The 17,999-nt window shown below is 37.3% G+C and overlaps 1 protein-coding gene across 5 annotated transcripts in view; it reads left to right on the top strand.

Moving 5' to 3' along the window:
* The window catches only part of LOC134653567 (glycogen synthase kinase-3 beta), a 75,661-nt gene that overhangs the window by 22,413 nt on the left and 35,249 nt on the right, over positions 1-17,999 (top strand). For 2 of the 5 annotated variants that reach the window (XM_063508951.1, XM_063508955.1), the window contains exon 2: positions 16,851-16,910. The exons of 2 other annotated variants lie outside the window; for them this stretch is intronic. In XM_063508951.1, the coding sequence (XP_063365021.1) occupies positions 16,851-16,910 (60 nt within the window). Of the gene's footprint in view, positions 1-16,461; positions 16,714-16,850; positions 16,911-17,999 lie in introns of those variants that run through there. One more of the 5 variants, XM_063508956.1, reaches the window with a different exon arrangement.

Below are 17,999 nucleotides of genomic sequence, written 5' to 3'. Positions count from 1 at the left end.
ATAATTTACATTGGCTTTTGTTCGTTTCCACATCTATCTATATATATAAACTAGCTGTTGCCCGCGACTTCGTACGCGTGGATTTGTATATTGGTAGTTATTTATATTCTACAGAGTAGCTTAGAACATTATGCAGCAAAAGATAGCAGTAGGGACGGTTAATCATTTGTTAATTTAATTATTATAGAACGCATGAGATTTGTCTTTCACAACCTGGCTACGCAGTTTCAAGCCCCTAACCCAGCGGTCGGCAATCTGCGGCTCGCGGGCCGCATGCGGCCCGTGAACCCGTCACTTGCGGCCCGCGAGCCTCCCTGGCTATTTTTAACCGACTTCAAAAAAAAGGAGGTTCTCAGTTTGAGCCGTATGTATGTATGTATATGTATTTGTTCGCGATTATCTCGCGTTTGGCTGAACTGATTTTGATGCGGTTTTCAGAAAAGTTTTTCTTACTTCCTGGAGAAGGTTTTAGTATACCTAGATCCGAGCTGATGCTGAACCCTGGCTGTACCTAGTGGAACTCAGGTTTCGTGCAACATACGCACACGCTGTTTTGGTCATCCGACACGTCTTGATGAGCACTTGGGAGAGCAGTACCCAAGATAGAGCTGATGCTGAACCCTGGCTGTACCTAGTGGAACTCAGGTTTGGTGCAACATACGCACACGCTGTTTTGGTCATCCCATGCGTATTGATGAGCACTTGGGAGAGCAGTACCCTAGATAGAGCTGATGCTGAACCCTGAATGTACCTAGTGGAACTCAGGTTTGGTGCAATATATGCCCACGCTATTTTGGTCATTTGATGAGCACTTGGAAGAGCAGTACCCAAGATACAGCTGATGCTGAACCCTGGCTGTACCTAGTGGATCTCAGGTTTGGTGCAACATAGGCACACTCTGATTTGGTCATCCGACTCGTCTTGATGAGTACTTGGGAGAGCAGTACCCAAGATAGAGCTGTTACTGTACCCTTGCTGTACCTAGTGGAACTCAGGTTTGTTTCAACATAGGCCCACGCTATGTTGGTCATCCGTCATATCTTGATGAGCACTTGGGAGAGCAGTACCCAAGATAGAGCTGGTGCTGAACCGTGGCTGTACCTAGTGGAACTGAGGGTTGGTGCAACATAGGCACACTCTGTTTTGGTCATCCGAATCGTCTTGATGAGTACTTGGGAGAGCAGTACCCAAGATAGAACTGATGCTTAACCCTGGATGTACCTAGTGGAACTCAAGTTTAGTAAAACCTACTATTTAGGTATTAATTACTTTTTGGCAGAAATTTGGTTTACGACAGGTTAGGGACTGGACACGTATAGGGGTGCCATATAAAAATTATTTTGTGCTTTTCAGTGGGTTGGTTTTTTGAAGGCTTTTTTTTTAAAGAAATTATATTACGTTATTTTGATTTTTGGTTTTCTTTTTGTTTATTTTATTGACTTATTTTATTTTTTACTTTTTAGTGATAAGTACTTCAGTTATTTTAGGTTTTGGGCTAAAATAATGTTAATGTTAGGCTCTCCACTTAGTTTTAGTGTAATTCAGTAGGTATCTATTAAGTTATTTTGTTTTGGTTTTCTTTTTGTTTATTTTTAATTTTTTATTCTTTATTATTTATTTTATTTTATTTTTTACTTTTTAGTGATAGGTACTTCATTTACTTCAGGTTTTGGGCTAAAATAATAGTTTGTAAAGCTCTCCATTTAGTTTTGGGCTAGTAAGTAACTACCTACTAATGTTGGTGATGGCCTAACTCGATGATAATCGCGACAAAACACAATATGACATTTCGGTGCCAAACGATTTGTATATTGCTCCCACTCCCACTGCCACTCCCACTTCCAGTCCCACTCCCACTCCCAGTCCCAGTCCGAGTCCGACTCCCACTATTTTATCTAAATTTGTTGGTTTTCAGCAACTTAAATTTGTTGGTAGGTATACCGATAGCATCGCCACCTACCGGGTCCGATTGGTTTTTCAAACCTTCACCAGACTGTAACAAACACTTTCCTGGAAACCGCAGGCGGTTTCAAAAAAGTTGATCGACCCACCTAGTGGAACTCTGCAACATAGGCACACGACGACAAGTCGGTTAACCAAAACAAAGTGTGCCTATGTTGCACCAAACCTGAGTTCCACTAGGTATAGCCAGGGTTCAGCATCAGCTCTATCTTAGGTACTGCTCTCCCAAGTGCTCATCAAGATGTGACGGATGACCAAAATAGCGTGGGCCTATGTTGCACCAAACCTGAGTTCCATTAGGTAAAGCTAGGGTTCAGCATCAGCTTTATCTTGGGTACTGCTCTCCCAAGTACTCATCAAGATGTGACGGATGACCAAAATAACGTGGGCCTATGTTGCATCAAACCTGAGTTCCACTAGGTACAGCCAGGGTTCAGCATCAGCTCTATCTTGGGTACTGCTCTCCCAAGTGCTCATCAAGATGCGACGAATGCCCAAAATAGCGTGGGCCTATGTTATACCAAACCTGAGTTCCACTAGGTACAGCCAGGGTTCAGCATCAGCTCTATCTTGGGTACTGCTCTCTCAAGTGCTCATCAAGATGTGACGGATGACCAAAATAGCGTGGGCCTATGTTGCAACAAACCTGAGTTCCACTAGGTACTGCCAGGGTTCAGCATCAGCTCTTTTTCGGGTACTGCTCTCCCAAGTTCTCATCAAGATGTGACGGATGACCAAAATAGCGTGGGCCTATGTTGCAACAAACCTGAGTTCCACTAGGTACAGCCAGGGTTCAGCATCAGCTTTATTTCGGGTACTGCTCTCCCAAGTGCTCATCAAGATATCACGGATGATCAAAATAGCGTTGGCCTATGTTGCACCAAACCTGAGTTCCACTAGGTACAGCCAGGGTTCAGCATCAGCTCTATAATGGGTATTGCTCTCCCAAGTGCTCATCAAGATGCGACGAATGCCCAAAATAGCGTGGGCCTATGTTGTACCAAACCTGAGTTCCACTAGGTACAGCCAGGGTTCAGCATCAGCTCTATCTTGGGTACTGCTCTCTCAAGTGCTCATCAAGATGTGACGGATGACCAAAATAGCGTGGGCCTATGTTGCAACAAACCTGAGTTCCACTAGGTACAGCCAGGGTACAGGATCAGCTCTATCTTGGGTACTGCTCTCCCAAGTGTTCATCAAGAGGTGACGGATAACCAAAATAGCGTGGGCCTATGTTGCACCAAACCTGAGTTCCACTAGGTACATCTAGGGTTCAGCATCAGCTCTATCTTGGGTAGGTACTGCTCTCCCAAGTTCTCATCAAGGCGTGTCGGATGACCAAAACAGCCTGCCTATGTTGCACCAAACCTGAGTTCCACTAGGTACAGCCAGGGTACAGGATCAGCTCTATCTTGGGTACTGCTCTCCCAAGTGTTCATCAAGAGGTGACGGATGACCAAAATAGCGTGGGCCTATGTTGCATCAAACCTGAGTTCCACTAGGTACAGCCAGGGTTCAGCATCAGCTCTATCTTGGGTACTGCTCTCTCAAGTGCTCATCAAGATGTGACGGATGACCAAAATAGCGTGGGCCTGTGTTGCAATAAACCTGAGTTCCACTAGGTACAGCCAGGGTTCAGCATCAGCTCTATTTCGGGTACTGCTCTCCCAAGTGCTCATCAAAATAAGACGGATGATCAAAATAGCGTTGGCCTATGTTGCACCAAACCTGAGTTCCACTAGGTACAGCCAGGGTTCAGCATCAGCTCTATCTTGGGAACTGCTCTCCCAAGTGCTCATCAAGATGTGACGGATGACCAAAATAGCTTGGGCCTATCTTGCACCAAACCTGAGTTCCACTAGGTACAGCCAGGGTACAGGATCAGCTCTATCTTGGGTACTGCTCTCCCAAGTGTTCATCAAGAGGTGACGGATAACCAAAATAGCGTGGGCCTATGTTGCACCAAACCTGAGTTCCACTAGGTACAGCCAGGGTTCAGCATCAGCTCTATCTTGGGTAGGTACTGCTCTCCCAAGTTCTCATCAAGGCGTGTCGGATGACCAAAACAGCCTGCCTATGTTGCACCAAACCTGAGTTCCACTAGGAACAGCCAGGGTTCAGCATCAGCTCAGATCTATGTATACCAAAACCTTCTCCAGAATGTAACAAACACTTTTCTGAAAACCGCATCAAAATCGGTTCAGTCAAACAGGAGATAATTGCGAACAAATAAATATACATACATACGGGTCAAACTGAGAACCTCCTTTTTTTTGAAAGCGGTTAATGAGTAGTTAGTTAGTAGGATTTATTAAATAGTGGTCTTGAAAATCTTCTGGGGGTTGAGAGGGATTATATCGAGAACAATTTTATTCAGTTTGTGGCTTGAAACATCGTAGCCAGGTTGTGAAAGACAAATCTCATGTGTTGAAGAATACCTAATTAACAAATGATTAACCGTCCCTACTGCTATCTTTTGTTTGCTGCATAATGTTCTTAGCTAATGTAGAATATATAACCACCAATATACAAATCCACGCGTAAGAAGTCGCGGGCAACAGCTAGTCATATATAAAATACCGGTGAACGGCGTCAACTTTCGGTTTTGGCATCGTAGGTTTTTTTTATTCTAAGTTTGATTCGTAATCAGTAACAAGGTATATTATTTGCAACGGGAGTTATTGATAACATCGGCACGTGTCTAAGACTAAAGCACCGTGACGATGCGCTCGACCCGAGAAAAGCAACAACCAATCACAACTCTTTGCCATTGAACCGTATTTCAACAAGAGCGGCTTCGATCATTTGGAAGCGCGCGAAAGCCGCTCACATCAAACCGCCGTCGCAGACGATCGCTCGGATTCGAAGTAATGTGTGTTTTATGAACAAGGTAGACGGTTTAAATTAGCACGCTTATATGCTGAAAGGGCTTCCCTTATATAAGGGTATAAGGGTAGCCCTTATAAGCCATATGCGGAGCGGATGATAAGGGTTTTGTAAGGGTATTGGGCTACCGATTACTCAAATGGGCTAGCTTTATATAAGGGTTTTAAAGGCTTAATGAAAGGGTATCGTCTGGCAAAGGGTATGGTGAGTTAAGCCTTATGCAATACCCTTACAAAACCCTCTATAAGGGATAGCGGGCAGGTCCCTGATCTTAGCTGTATACTTTTGATTTTTTTTCCTACATATATGATTCTTCTACTAGTTTTAAGTATTTTTTTGTTGACTCGTAGAAAAAGTATTGTATACAATAGTGATATAATCAAGCTTTTCAATCTCGTACCTTTTTTAGGCAACTCAGCAAGCTTCGTTGCCTAAACACGGTACTCGACTGAAAAGCTCTCCATTATATCACGATTGTATAAAATACTAATAATACTTAAGTATGTTCTTAACTTTTCTTCATACGTCATTTTTACTGTTCAAGTTATAAGTTGTTAAGGCTCTTAAGGTCCAAACTCCAAAGTCCAAATCGTCTGCTTCATGGCTCCTCTACACGATGGGCAAGCGCCGGCCACTCCAAGGGACGCATTTATACGTTAGAGGGAGCAAGTGATATTGCTATCTCATTCTACCGCATGGCTGCGTCCCTTGGAGTGGCCGGCGCTGGCCCATCGTGTAGAGGGACCATCACACTTATCTCTTACGTCAGAGGGTCCACCGCGAACACAGAAGTTCGCAAATGGCGGGCATATTTCTCTGTCAATCTAATTATACCATAACTAACGACCCGTCCCGGCTTCGCACGGGTAGTTCAACGAATTTACAAAAAACCTTTACAAATTATACACCAAAACCTTCCGCAAGAATCACTCTATGAAAATCCGTACAGTAGTTTTTGAGTTTATCGATGATATGTATTGATGATTGGAGTAAAATAAAAAGATGCCGGCAATTTGCGAGCTTTGGTGTTCGCGGTAGACCCTCCGTACTTAATATCACACTCACCCTTATGTGTGGGCAATTAGGTACTGAGTAAGGATATTACTGACCATTGGTAGACCTTTACAATAAGGTGTACGATATGTCTGTTAACAGTGTAGATGAGGGCACATTGCATTTTCCACTTGGTTATGGTCTGACACCATAAAGAAGTGCCTCTTGGCGGCACCCTGCACCATCCGGTCCACATGGCTTATGACTTATGACCGCACTCAATATGAAAATGGAAGCAACCTTCACACTGCTACTACAATTTAATTGTGGTCGCGAACCTCAGAAATGTCAGTAGGCCGACACAAGTCGGTCGCGAACTAAGAACTGTTAGGAATGAAATCCCGTGAAGGACCGAAAGGAACTAAATCATTTTGCGCGCTCTTAATCGGTCTTTAGGTCCTTTAGTTCAGTGAGATTGGAGAGCGCTTGACTGAGTGAAACGGAAAACGGACGGAACGAAACGGTTCAAAATGTTTCTAGCACAAGTGCGAACGAGACAAAGAACGACGTGACACGCCAAAACCCGAAAGTATGATGGAAAATCAAATATTTTTCTACATATTTCAATTTTTTTATTGTGTTAAGGTGTTTAATGTTTAATATCGACATAATCATATAATACAATTTGAATTTACCAAAGATTGGAAAAAAATCGAGTGTAAAACCGATTCCTATTCATTCCCGGCCCCGGCTCCCAACAAGTTTAACGACCGAGCTGAACTAAATGAACTAAAAGAGCGAACTACTTAGTTCGTTTGACCGATTGACCGAGAGCGGAGCACTCTCTGTAGTGAACGAGCAGGCACAAGCCTAAATGTCAGGATTTGTTATTTTTCGATCTATTTATGTTTCTGATCATCCGCTTCACTTTCATGTATTAGGGCAAATCACTCCCGACTGTTTGCCGCGGGACAAAACGCGGTGTCGTCTTTCAAGAACAATGGTGTTGCCAGGGATTAGCGAGAAAATGCATTGTGCCTATTGTTACTATGTAAACCTACTACGTCATTACATACTTATATTTTACTCTTGCAGCCTGTACATGATTCGCGCCAGGTGCGTTGTTTGACGCCTTTAGATCGAATTAGATGTAAATTTGCTGAATTTACTTAGCAGCCAGTATATTTAGCGTGTCTCCCTACAGTTGTCCTCCCACGCGTGATATGACAAACATTGGGGAAATGTTAGTTCGGAGACATTTATAGCAGTCATCTTCATTTTGCCTTTGGAAGTTGCTCCACTTGCTTTAGTAAATTCCTATCGCTTTGTTTAGATTCTTCATTTATTTACGAGCATTTTACGAATTAGTAAATTACTCGTACGATCTGATGATTTTCTTTTTTAAAGGAAAATCTAGTTTATTCTGGACAAAAACATTTTTCAATCGCTTCATTCTTTACTTGTTCCTCACAATGGTGTAAACAACCAATCTTCGATTCTTGCATGCTAATTTATGTTATCTCAAAAATGGACGGCAAAGTCGACGTTGCCGGTTACAAAATAGGTCGCGAAGTGCGTAGTTGTTAAAAACATTGCAGTCTCGATTTCGGAACTGCAATGTTGCATACAAATTCCATTATTTAACGAGTTCCAAACTTTTTAAAACTTTAAATGGCCATATCAAATGAAGGCATAGGTCCATTAAACAGCCAAACAGATGATCAGCACTTATTATTATAATGTTGGTACCGCGACTATTTAGGTGTCTCAAATACGTTGGCGTATTTTCAGCAGAAAAATACACTTCTTTTTTTTTAAAGGCGGCAAGCAAATCTTTTTAATGGTTTTACATACTTTTTTCTGTGAAAATTAGAACGTTGTTTCTGTAAAATATTTCTATTTCTTGCATCATTTTTGAGAAAAGCACTATACATGACTCGGCTGGAAGGCTACTTTGCTGGCATCGGATTCAATTAAACGGACTCCCAAGGTCGTCCGTTTAAAACGAATCCTCAGCCTGCAAGTAGCTACTTCCGAACCTCGACAATAATGTACTATTACCGATGCGTTCTCTGCGATGTCACTTTATTAATCTTTCGCGTCTTTAGGAATCCAACCAATTCCGCCGAAACTTTTAATCCAATAGTCCACCATATGACAGACATAATTCTATTAAGACAATAATAGCCATGGCCGCGTGATTACCCCAGGTTTTATAAGAGTTCTTTATCGATAAAAAGATACACAAAAACCTAACTACGCAATAGGAAAAAGTAATAAAAATCAATGATTTTTGTATGATTTTAGGGCGGGGTGGGGGGGGGGGGGGGGTCAAAAATCGTCATAAATAGATGACGTAATTTATGAACAGCCCCTTAACACGTACTATAAAATAAAAATACAAAACCGCAATTTGCAATATCTAGTTTATTGTGGTCGACTTGTGTACAAATTCTTTTATCGTTTAGTAGTGACGTCACGTTTCATTATCACTAGTTTTATAAGAAGCTTTACACGCTCCAAGGACCGGAAAACCCCTCTTTACGCTTAATCCTATCCATTCGGTAACCCAATCAATTCGGTTACCGTATCATTCGGTAACCCTATCATACTGTTACCTGATTGTAACGGTAAGCTTATTGAAACGGTAACCTTAACCTTTAACCGAGTTAATCTCAAAACCCCATCGCGTTAGGGTTTTTGTTAGGGGTTTTTAACCGGTTTTTATTCAGTTATGGTAACCTTTATTATCGGTTGCTTATTGGTTTGCTACATTCGTATTTAGTGATGTGCCGTCAGTCAAATACCTACTAAAAGAAAAAGTTAATTTATTAATAGAACTAATAGTTTATTTTGTTATTTTTGTATTTTTTTTTTAATTTTGCATATTTTAATGTTTTTGTTTATTTTAATGTTTTTGTTTATTTTACTTATTTTGTCTATTTTTTTATTTTGTTTATTTTACTTATTTCATTTATTTTATTTGTCATTAATTTTGTTAATTTTATTTATATAATTTATTTTGATTATTTTGATTGTTTTATTTATTTTGTTTTTTTTTTTATTTTTTATTTTTTTATGTATTTGATTTACTTTATTTACTTTATTTACTTTATTTACTTTATTTACTTTATTTACTTTATTTACTTTATTTACTTTATTTACTTTATTTACTTTATTTACTTTATTTACTTTATTTACTTTATTTACTTTATTTACTTTATTTACTTTATTTACTTTATTTACTTTATTTACTTTATTTACTTTATTTACTTTATTTACTTTATTTACTTTATTTACTTTATTTACTTTATTTACTTTATTTACTTTATTTACTTTATTTACTTTATTTACTTTATTTACTTTATTTACTTTATTTACTTTATTTACTTTATTTACTTTATTGACTTTATTTACTTTATTTACTTTATTTACTTTATTTACTTTATTTACTTTATTTACTTTATTTACCTTATTTACCTTATCTTATTTACCTTATTTACCTTATTTACCTTATATACCTTATATACCTTATTTACCTTATTTACCTTATTTACCTTATTTACCTTATTTACCTTATTTACCTTATTTACTTTATTTACTTTATTTATTTATTTATTTTATTTATTTTATTTATTTTATTTATTTTATTTATTTTATTTATTTTATTTATTTTATTTATTTTATTTATTTTATTTATTTTATTTATTTTATTTATTTTATTTATTTTATTTATTTTATTTATTTTATTTATTTTATTTATTTTATTTATTTTATTTATTTTATTTATTTTATTTATTTTATTTATTTTATTTATTTTGTTTATTTTATTTATCTTATTTATTTTATTAGGATAAAGTTCATTTATTTAACTTAAAAGGTAATAATAAAAAAACATTACAACTAACTATGAAATCTATAAATTAAAAATTTAAAACCTAAACTAAAATTAAAATAAACCTACTTAAAAATTAAACTAATACTTATAATATTATATAAAAACTAAAATGCAATACTAATAAAATAGATGTCAATAATATAATTTATTTGTTTTTTTTTTATTTATTTCATTTATTTTATCTATTTTATTTGTTTTATTTATTTTAGAAACTTACAAAATTAAAAGTAGTAGTATGTAACTACAAAAGTTAAATTAATTCAGAATAACATTCTAATTGAATAAAACCTTATTTAGTATAATCCTACATCTGGAATAAATATTCCGTTTTGTCTTTTTCATTTAAAATAAAAGTGTCATGATTTATTCACTTTCTATTTATTCTAAAATAACGAGTGCAAGAATTATTCTTATTCAAATCGATTGGAATAAGAATGAAATTTCTGTTTTTATTCTTATTCTTATTCAAGTTATTTTTTGCCCAACTCTGCTCTAGATTACTCTCGTGTTGTTGAAGGTGACTATTGAACAAAATCTGCAAAATATCTTTCATGTATGAAGTCAATTATTTGCACTTCCTAGTACCTAATAACATGAAGATAATAAATATACCTACACGGGCGAAGCAACATGCGTATTTAAATCGAAACGCTGCGCTCCGCTGGCACGCGCTACAACGCAAGTGCACCGAATGTTTAAAGGTCGTGGTATTTTCTATTGTATTAGGATATTTAGGATTAAGCAGAATGCGGTGAGAGTCATAGTGACAACAATAAAGCCTTATTATTGTACTACACTACAGTATTGTTATCAGTACTCTGCCGTGTCATGACTAATTGATGTAATTGTAGATACATGAGTTAGTGGTAACAAGGTTAAATGGCATTTATTTGGTCATATTATACGTCATATTATATGTAGTACAATGTATATAGATAGTAAAATGAATTTCACCCCTCTTTTCAATGGTCGGATTGATTTGAATTTTTTGAAGCCTTCGAAACGGTGATGATAATTTTATAATGAAGCTACATAGAAAGTAAACTGCGAAATTATAATTATGATGGTTCAATGTATATTTCTTTGCGTATTAAGTATGTATTTTGTTTATTATTTCTACCAGCCTTGAGGTCTTACGTATGCTATCTCTTTCACACCTACGGAAAGTGAATGAGATAGTAAATTACTGCAGGTAAGAAAAATGTCCTACGCTTATCACTATAATTAAATAGATTTGCAGAAAGTTGCAGGCGTGTTTGCACTTGAGACCGTCATTCATTACTCATTGGCAATAACAATAGGATTAAGTCGTGGCGTGGTGAATTCTTTGTCAGCATTTGCTAAACACGTGCGGCAAGCGTTGTGTCAAATATACCTGTTAATTTCCGTCTAAATAATAAATGCAAATTTTAAATATCAGAAGAGCTTTTAAAAACACCATAAGTCTTGGTAGTAACTCGGATACTGAAACCACATACTATAGTTCGTTTTTTTTTTAGCATTAGAAATAAGGTAATAGTACATTATTGCAGAGGCCGGGAAAGGGCAATTCGTGGATGAGTTTCGATTCGTTCGAAGAAGACGAATCCACGAATTGCTATTCCTGCCGAGGCATATATAGTGCTTTTCTCCAAACATGCGAGGAAATAAGGTAAAATAATAATTATTTAAGCAGCAAGCATCACTCAAATCGAACCTTCACATCAAAAATGTCAAAAACAATTTCCCTCTAAAATATTTTTTTTTTAAGTTAAGGGCACAAACTTATTCTGCCATTCAGTACCATTCAATATAATTGTGCAATATAGTTGGTCAAACCAATTTGTCAGTCAGTAAGAACCAGGAAAACTATACCCATCCTTTTCTTTTGGGTGCTAGTACTAGTGTAAGACAAAGATAGTATGATTCTCTCTGTCTCTGTTTATGTACACGGATGAGATCCTTAAAAAAATATAAAAATAATCTTTGATTTTATTAAGCAGTATTTGCACGATCATACACGAGCACAACGGTCTTGTAAGAACGAGACAAGTAAGGTCGTTTATCTTACTATCTCACTCTATCCTATAGTTTGAAATGATAGCTGATCGGGTCGTGTAGACGCGGCTCGCGGCTACAATAATTGGCTGTTTGCGTTTTTTATTTTTAAAAAGTAAAAAACACTACAGTAATAAGTCATTACTGTAGTGTTTTTTTCATTCCCGTCCGCTAGAACAGGACAGCGATAGTTTGATTTTTTTAAATTAGAGTTTGACAATAACGTAGAACTTCCCGTACTATTTTTGCTACAATAAGGTGAACATTTCCGAGCATATTGGAGAAAACAATCTTGATGTCTCTTTTAATTGAAAAGCACATTTTAAAAATAAGTTACGGTAAATATATAACAATTATGAATCTAATACGATCTTTTATAGTCTTCTGCTTTCATAAGTAATAGTTATGGTTTTTAAAAAGTGTTTTTCAATTAAAAGACATGTCAAAATCGCTTACCTTCTTTCAAGTTCTTTCTAATGCTAAAAAAAACGAATTATAAACATAATTCGAAAACAGAAAAAAATCATGAGTATTTTCCCCATTTGTTCCTGCCCAACGTGATCGCCGCGATACATGAGGCGGGGACATATGGGAATGATTTAACTGAAGCGCCTATTCCCATCTGTGCCCGGCGGGGAGGAATAGGAATACACCATATCAAGCCATTCCTTATCCTACCTTTAAAAACATCTTTTTTATGGTTCCGTACCCAAAGGGTATAAACGGGACCCTATTACTAAGACTCCTCTATCCGTCTGTCTGTCACCAGGCTGTATCTCATGAACCGTGATAGCTAGGCAGTTGAAATTTTCACAAATAATTAATTTCTGTTGCTGCTATTACAACAAATACTAAAAACAGCATATAATAAATATCTAAGTGGGGCTCCCATACAACAAACGTGATTTATTTGCTGGTTTTTGCGTAATGGTGCGGAACCCTTCCTGCGCGAGTCAGACTCGCACTTGGCCGGTTTTTTATTTTTTACATTAATTTAGGCACAGTGAGCCATTGAAGAGTTTCGCTATCCACCATCCGTTCAGAGCAGCTGAATTGTACCTGATGATTTAGTTATCACATTAAAATAAATACGGGTATCGTCCAATACCAAGACTATGCGGCAGTAAATTAAATTTGTAAGATTTTATTGCATAAAATCAGGTATAAATTAGTCAAGAAACATAATAGTTTCTTGTCTAATTTACTTCTATCTATACGTAACGCCTATACGGCACCCATACTACATGTTTAATCCAGGAATATTATTTAGAATTTAAAATCATGATTATATTTATTTGATTAAGAATGAGATGATTCTTATTCAATTTTTTCACATACGAATTATTTCCGATCAAAATTATTTGAATAATTTTGACGGGAATAAAATCAACATGATTTTATTCTTAGGAATTCTTATTTAAATAATGATTTTATTCTTGAATGCCCAACACTGCTTACTAAGTATGTATGTAATGTATGTATCTATTTAATTTAATCAAAACTATTTCACCTACCAATGTTATAGATACCCAATGAATATGTATAATGAATTCTGCCCTAGTAGCACGGTCGCATTTTTATCGTTTATCACCATGCCTGTCACGTTCTAACAAGTATGTAAGTGCGAAAGTGACGGGCATAGTGATAGTCGATAAAAATGGAACCGTGCTGAGCCCCCTGGTATTAATGAAAGATTTGTAATATTAAAATAAGTTTATAACTGCTATAGATATATATTTTCTGATCGCTGCATTAAGCGGTACAAGGTAAATTACGACTTAGCTCATACAACTCACCGCATCTGAAAACATTTTAAACTAAAGTCTATTTTTTATTCGGTAGACTAAAATGACATTTCGTAGTATGAACATCATGTGTCATTTCATTTCATACTATGAAATGTCATTTTAGTCTACCGAATAAAAAAATAGACTTTAATTGCTTATTATAAAATAAGCTCATAATAACTAGTACATATGTCATTTGTTAACAATGGTAAAATATCTACCACAATCCGCTAGCGCATGTATCTTTATCACAAAGTGTTTTTTTTAAATCACTTAAGATAAATTATACCTAACTAGGTACCAGTAAAATTACTAGTTAGGTGAAAATTTTTCTTTAAATCAGTCTTTAATCTGTAGGTACATATCAAGTGTGAACCCGAAAATAAAAATAATAATCTAAGTAGCATAAAATATATCTAAATAATAGCAGATATTACTAGGATAGGATGTTGTTTACTTGCAACCCCTTTTCTAAAAATTTCTAAACTAGAATTGACAAAAACAATAGGAACACACAGGTATAAAGATAAACAAAGGAATGGCCGCGCTGCGCCGCGGCTGTCGCTCTAAAAATAATACTGTAATCGCTCACTTGTTTTCAATTTTAGCTTAAGGACTCAAAGTGCAATATTGTTTGAATTGACAATAAGCGAAGTTACCGGCAAAAAAACTTGTTTGTGCTGGAGGCTTCATAGACCGCCCATGCCAACCACGGTTATTCAATAATAAGTTGAATTTAAGTCTGCGTAAAGTTTACAATCGTTTGAACTGGTTCAAAACCTTATTATGAGGTAACAGCATAGACGGGGTTTTTATTTCGGTTACCGGTAACAGGGGTTAACTCGAACTGATACGGTTACCGAATCAAAGTGTTACCTTATCAGACGGTTACCGTTATGGTAGGGGTTTTTATAACCACTTCTAAAATAACCCTATGAAAAACCCCGGTTAAGGTAACCGGTTCCGGTCCCTGACACGCTCTAGACGACGTGATAGGATTCTGCACTTTAGTAGACAAGTAGGTACCAAGTATTGATGTTTTGTTATGTAAGCTTCTGGGGAAAAAAAAACAATCTTTTGAAATTCTGTAATTTGACTTACATATTTGCTGTTTAGTGCAAATTTTTACAAACGTTCCGGTTTTAAATTAGCCTGAATTTTTACATAATAATGTTAATTGAATGACAACACATATTATGGTGTCATTGGGCTCGGTACATCATCAATACAAACCTGTCGAGCTTATTTTTGAATCAAATCCGTGAGTTTAGATCAGCGGTATTCAAAATACGGCCCGCGGGCCGGTTTTTCGGCCCATGAGTCTATTACGAGCTATGACACTGTAAAGTTTAGGTACATAATTTAAACCTAACATATTTTTTTTAATTAAGCTTTATGTACAAATGGGACCAGACTGGAAGCATCGGTGTAAAATGGTTAACAATTCAATGAGTATTTAAAATGTAATATTCGGATTATTCGAAGCCGTGTCTTTGGGGCGTCTATTAATTCAGTACTTAGGCCTGAGATACACTTGTAAGTGTATCTCAGGTAAGAAATTACGTAAGTAGGGACACAGCTGTATCTCGGTATGTACCTCTAGTTACTTGAGTTTTCGAGTAGGTATTTTTACCTCATCCGGATATTTGGGTGCGGAAATGTTTTACACTAGCCAAAGAATACGCAAAAACTATTTAAAAAAATCATTTGAACATTTTTAAGTCCGTTTGGCGCTTACTACCTATTTTTTTATTCAGAGTTTGATAACTATTTTACAATAAACAATGTTATGAAACACACGTAATTATTCCCGCACCTAAAAATCCGGAGTATCAATACTATCAATTCATTACCTTACTTGGAGGCTAAGACTAATCTGACTAATACAGCAATGCTCATAAATCGATATCATTACGATAACAATTGCAATAAATTAGCGAGATTGACTCATAAATTACTTGAAACAAAATATTTTGCGTCATACAATTTTAACTCTTGTCTATCTCTATGTAACATTTTCACGGGTAAACTACTAAACAGGTTTTAAAGGAATTTGTCATGAAAAATCTTAAGAGATACCTATATTTGTATTCAATCCCGATTACTTAGTTTAGGGTAAGGATGTTACACAGCAGAGCCGTGGGCATTGCTACAAACATATGATATGACTGTTTACATTATCATCGTTGTTGTAACTGACTATTGATAAACTTTTTTCGCATCAGTAAACTGGTCTACCAATAGTAAATAAGTACACGCAAAGTCATGCACTCGTGTGAAAATATAAATAACTTGTTAAATCTACATAGAGCTTGTATGTTAATACGGGTGTGCGATCCTATTGACACTGTTATTGGCAAATTGCATTATACCTTTTAGTACCTATATACGTCAAATCTATTGTTGAAGTTCTTAATCTAGCTTATCTAGTACTTATACTTAAGTAATTAGTCACGTTTGTTATCCAGAATATTGCAAAAACATGTCTCAATTGACCAATGTATAAGTGCTATGTATATTATTGTATATCTTCGTTAGACATTGTATAGGGCGTGTAATTAACTAAATTGTCCGATCGTGTTTTGTTTCTTTCAGGAAAACATTCCTGTGCATCATGACACATGTTTTCACAAAAGTTATTGTATAGAGAGGTGTGGAGTCGCGTTGTTTGAATTAGCACCACAAACATGCTCTTAGCGTGTAAATGTAATATGTATCTCGGTGTTCATCGCATTAAATACCGCGTCGCCTCAAGCGATCCAGTGTAAGCGTGATCTTCGATTACGAATAAAAGTTATGGGCATGAAAGTCAAGTGATACTAGGACTAAGCTCACAACCGAGACAAGTCAGTAGTAAACTAGGTAGTCGGCCTTAGAGGCGGGGCGACGCGAGCGCTGCGCCTCGATCGGTCGGCAGTCTAGCACGTCGCGCGCTCGCGTGCGATCCTTTCAAGCTGGAGCGATCAGGCCCAGTATGCGTGGACAGCCTGGCGGTCTCCGACGGGCCTGGTGCACCGCTCCGCCCCGTCGGCGAGGTGGCCGCACGCTCAGAACCCTCCCTACTGCGCCTACTTGACAATGACAAAACCCAAATCAGCCGCGCTTGTGATCGTCTCTCGTCTTTCTGTAAGAAACTCCGACGTACTATCAGTGAGTGTCCGACATCTTCATAACGCCCAGTGTCATGTATATCTCGTGTAATATCATCGGTATTTCCCTGTTGTATCATACATGTATGTCCATTTCAATGTTCTAATGCTGCTTTTGTGTTTTGCTGCGGCGCGCAGGCGACGTGGAAACTCCTAAAAAGGCCGAGCTGCCTACGGAAAAGAAGGGCGCTGCGTCGCGTAAGTGCTAGATGTGCCGCACTTCATTAGTCCAATCAACATAGGATTTGACCCCGGCAATTGTTCTCCTGTTCGTGGAATTTTTGATTAGGCCGGAACATTGCAACCATTGGACGATGCTCCTACTCTAGAAATACCCGCTGCTTAAATTTCTAGAACAGATGCATTCAACTCTTAATTGCAATCGCTCCGACTGACACAATGTGTAAAGTCATCTTATAATTGAATTCCAACACTCATATTGAACCCCAACCGTGTACCCAATGTACCCTTAGTTCCTGACAAACTCTTAGTTCCTGACCTACATCTTTTTATTAGACTGTTAACCGTACCATGAATCGGGAGAATTATTGACCATGTCCTTACAGTACACTCCTAGTTGATTGGTATAGCTTTAGTTTAGCTCGGTTGTAGTGTCGCCGTTTCCTCACAAGTCTCACAACCTTCACCATCTTGTCTGTTCGGGCACCGGCAATGCGGCAATCCTTCACTCGGACTCTTTCTTATACAGTCACCATCAGGTCCATCAGATATACTTATAGGAGCAGCCAAGGTGCTCAAAAATATCTGAACAGGCACTATCTAACTTAACACTAAAGCAGTGGTTCCTAACCTTTTTAGTCCAGTCACCCCTATGACTAACTAGGGAACCTGATTTTACCCCTTCCTTCCAATGGTAATAAAAAATTTAAACGTGTACGTTTGTTGTATTGTTATATTAGGTTAGCTTATTACCCCCGTAAAATACCAGTTTTACCCCCACGGGGGTAATTACCCCCAGGTTAGGAACCACTGCACTAAAGGCTTCGTCACACAGGCGCGTTTTCCGGGCGGGACGTGAGCGGGGCGCGCCGCTTTTAAATATAAAACGCTCACGCTCCGCCCGGAAAACGCGCCTGTGTGACGGAACCTTTAACCTATGTTTTATGTAACTTTCTTGGTTGTCAAAACAAAAATGGTGTCTTTGCGCAAACAACACAGATTCTAAATTTTCGAAAGAGTCGGAGTTCTAATTGGATTATCGCAATATACTGGATCACACAATTTCATCTTTTAGTTTTTTTGGTTAATGTGTGTTGTGTGTTCTGG

The sequence above is a fragment of the Cydia amplana genome, chromosome 13 (assembly GCF_948474715.1).
Source record: "Cydia amplana chromosome 13, ilCydAmpl1.1, whole genome shotgun sequence".
NCBI lineage: Eukaryota > Metazoa > Arthropoda > Insecta > Lepidoptera > Tortricidae > Cydia > Cydia amplana.
Note: the sequence above shows the minus strand (reverse complement) of the source record. Positions and strands in the feature narration are given on the sequence as shown.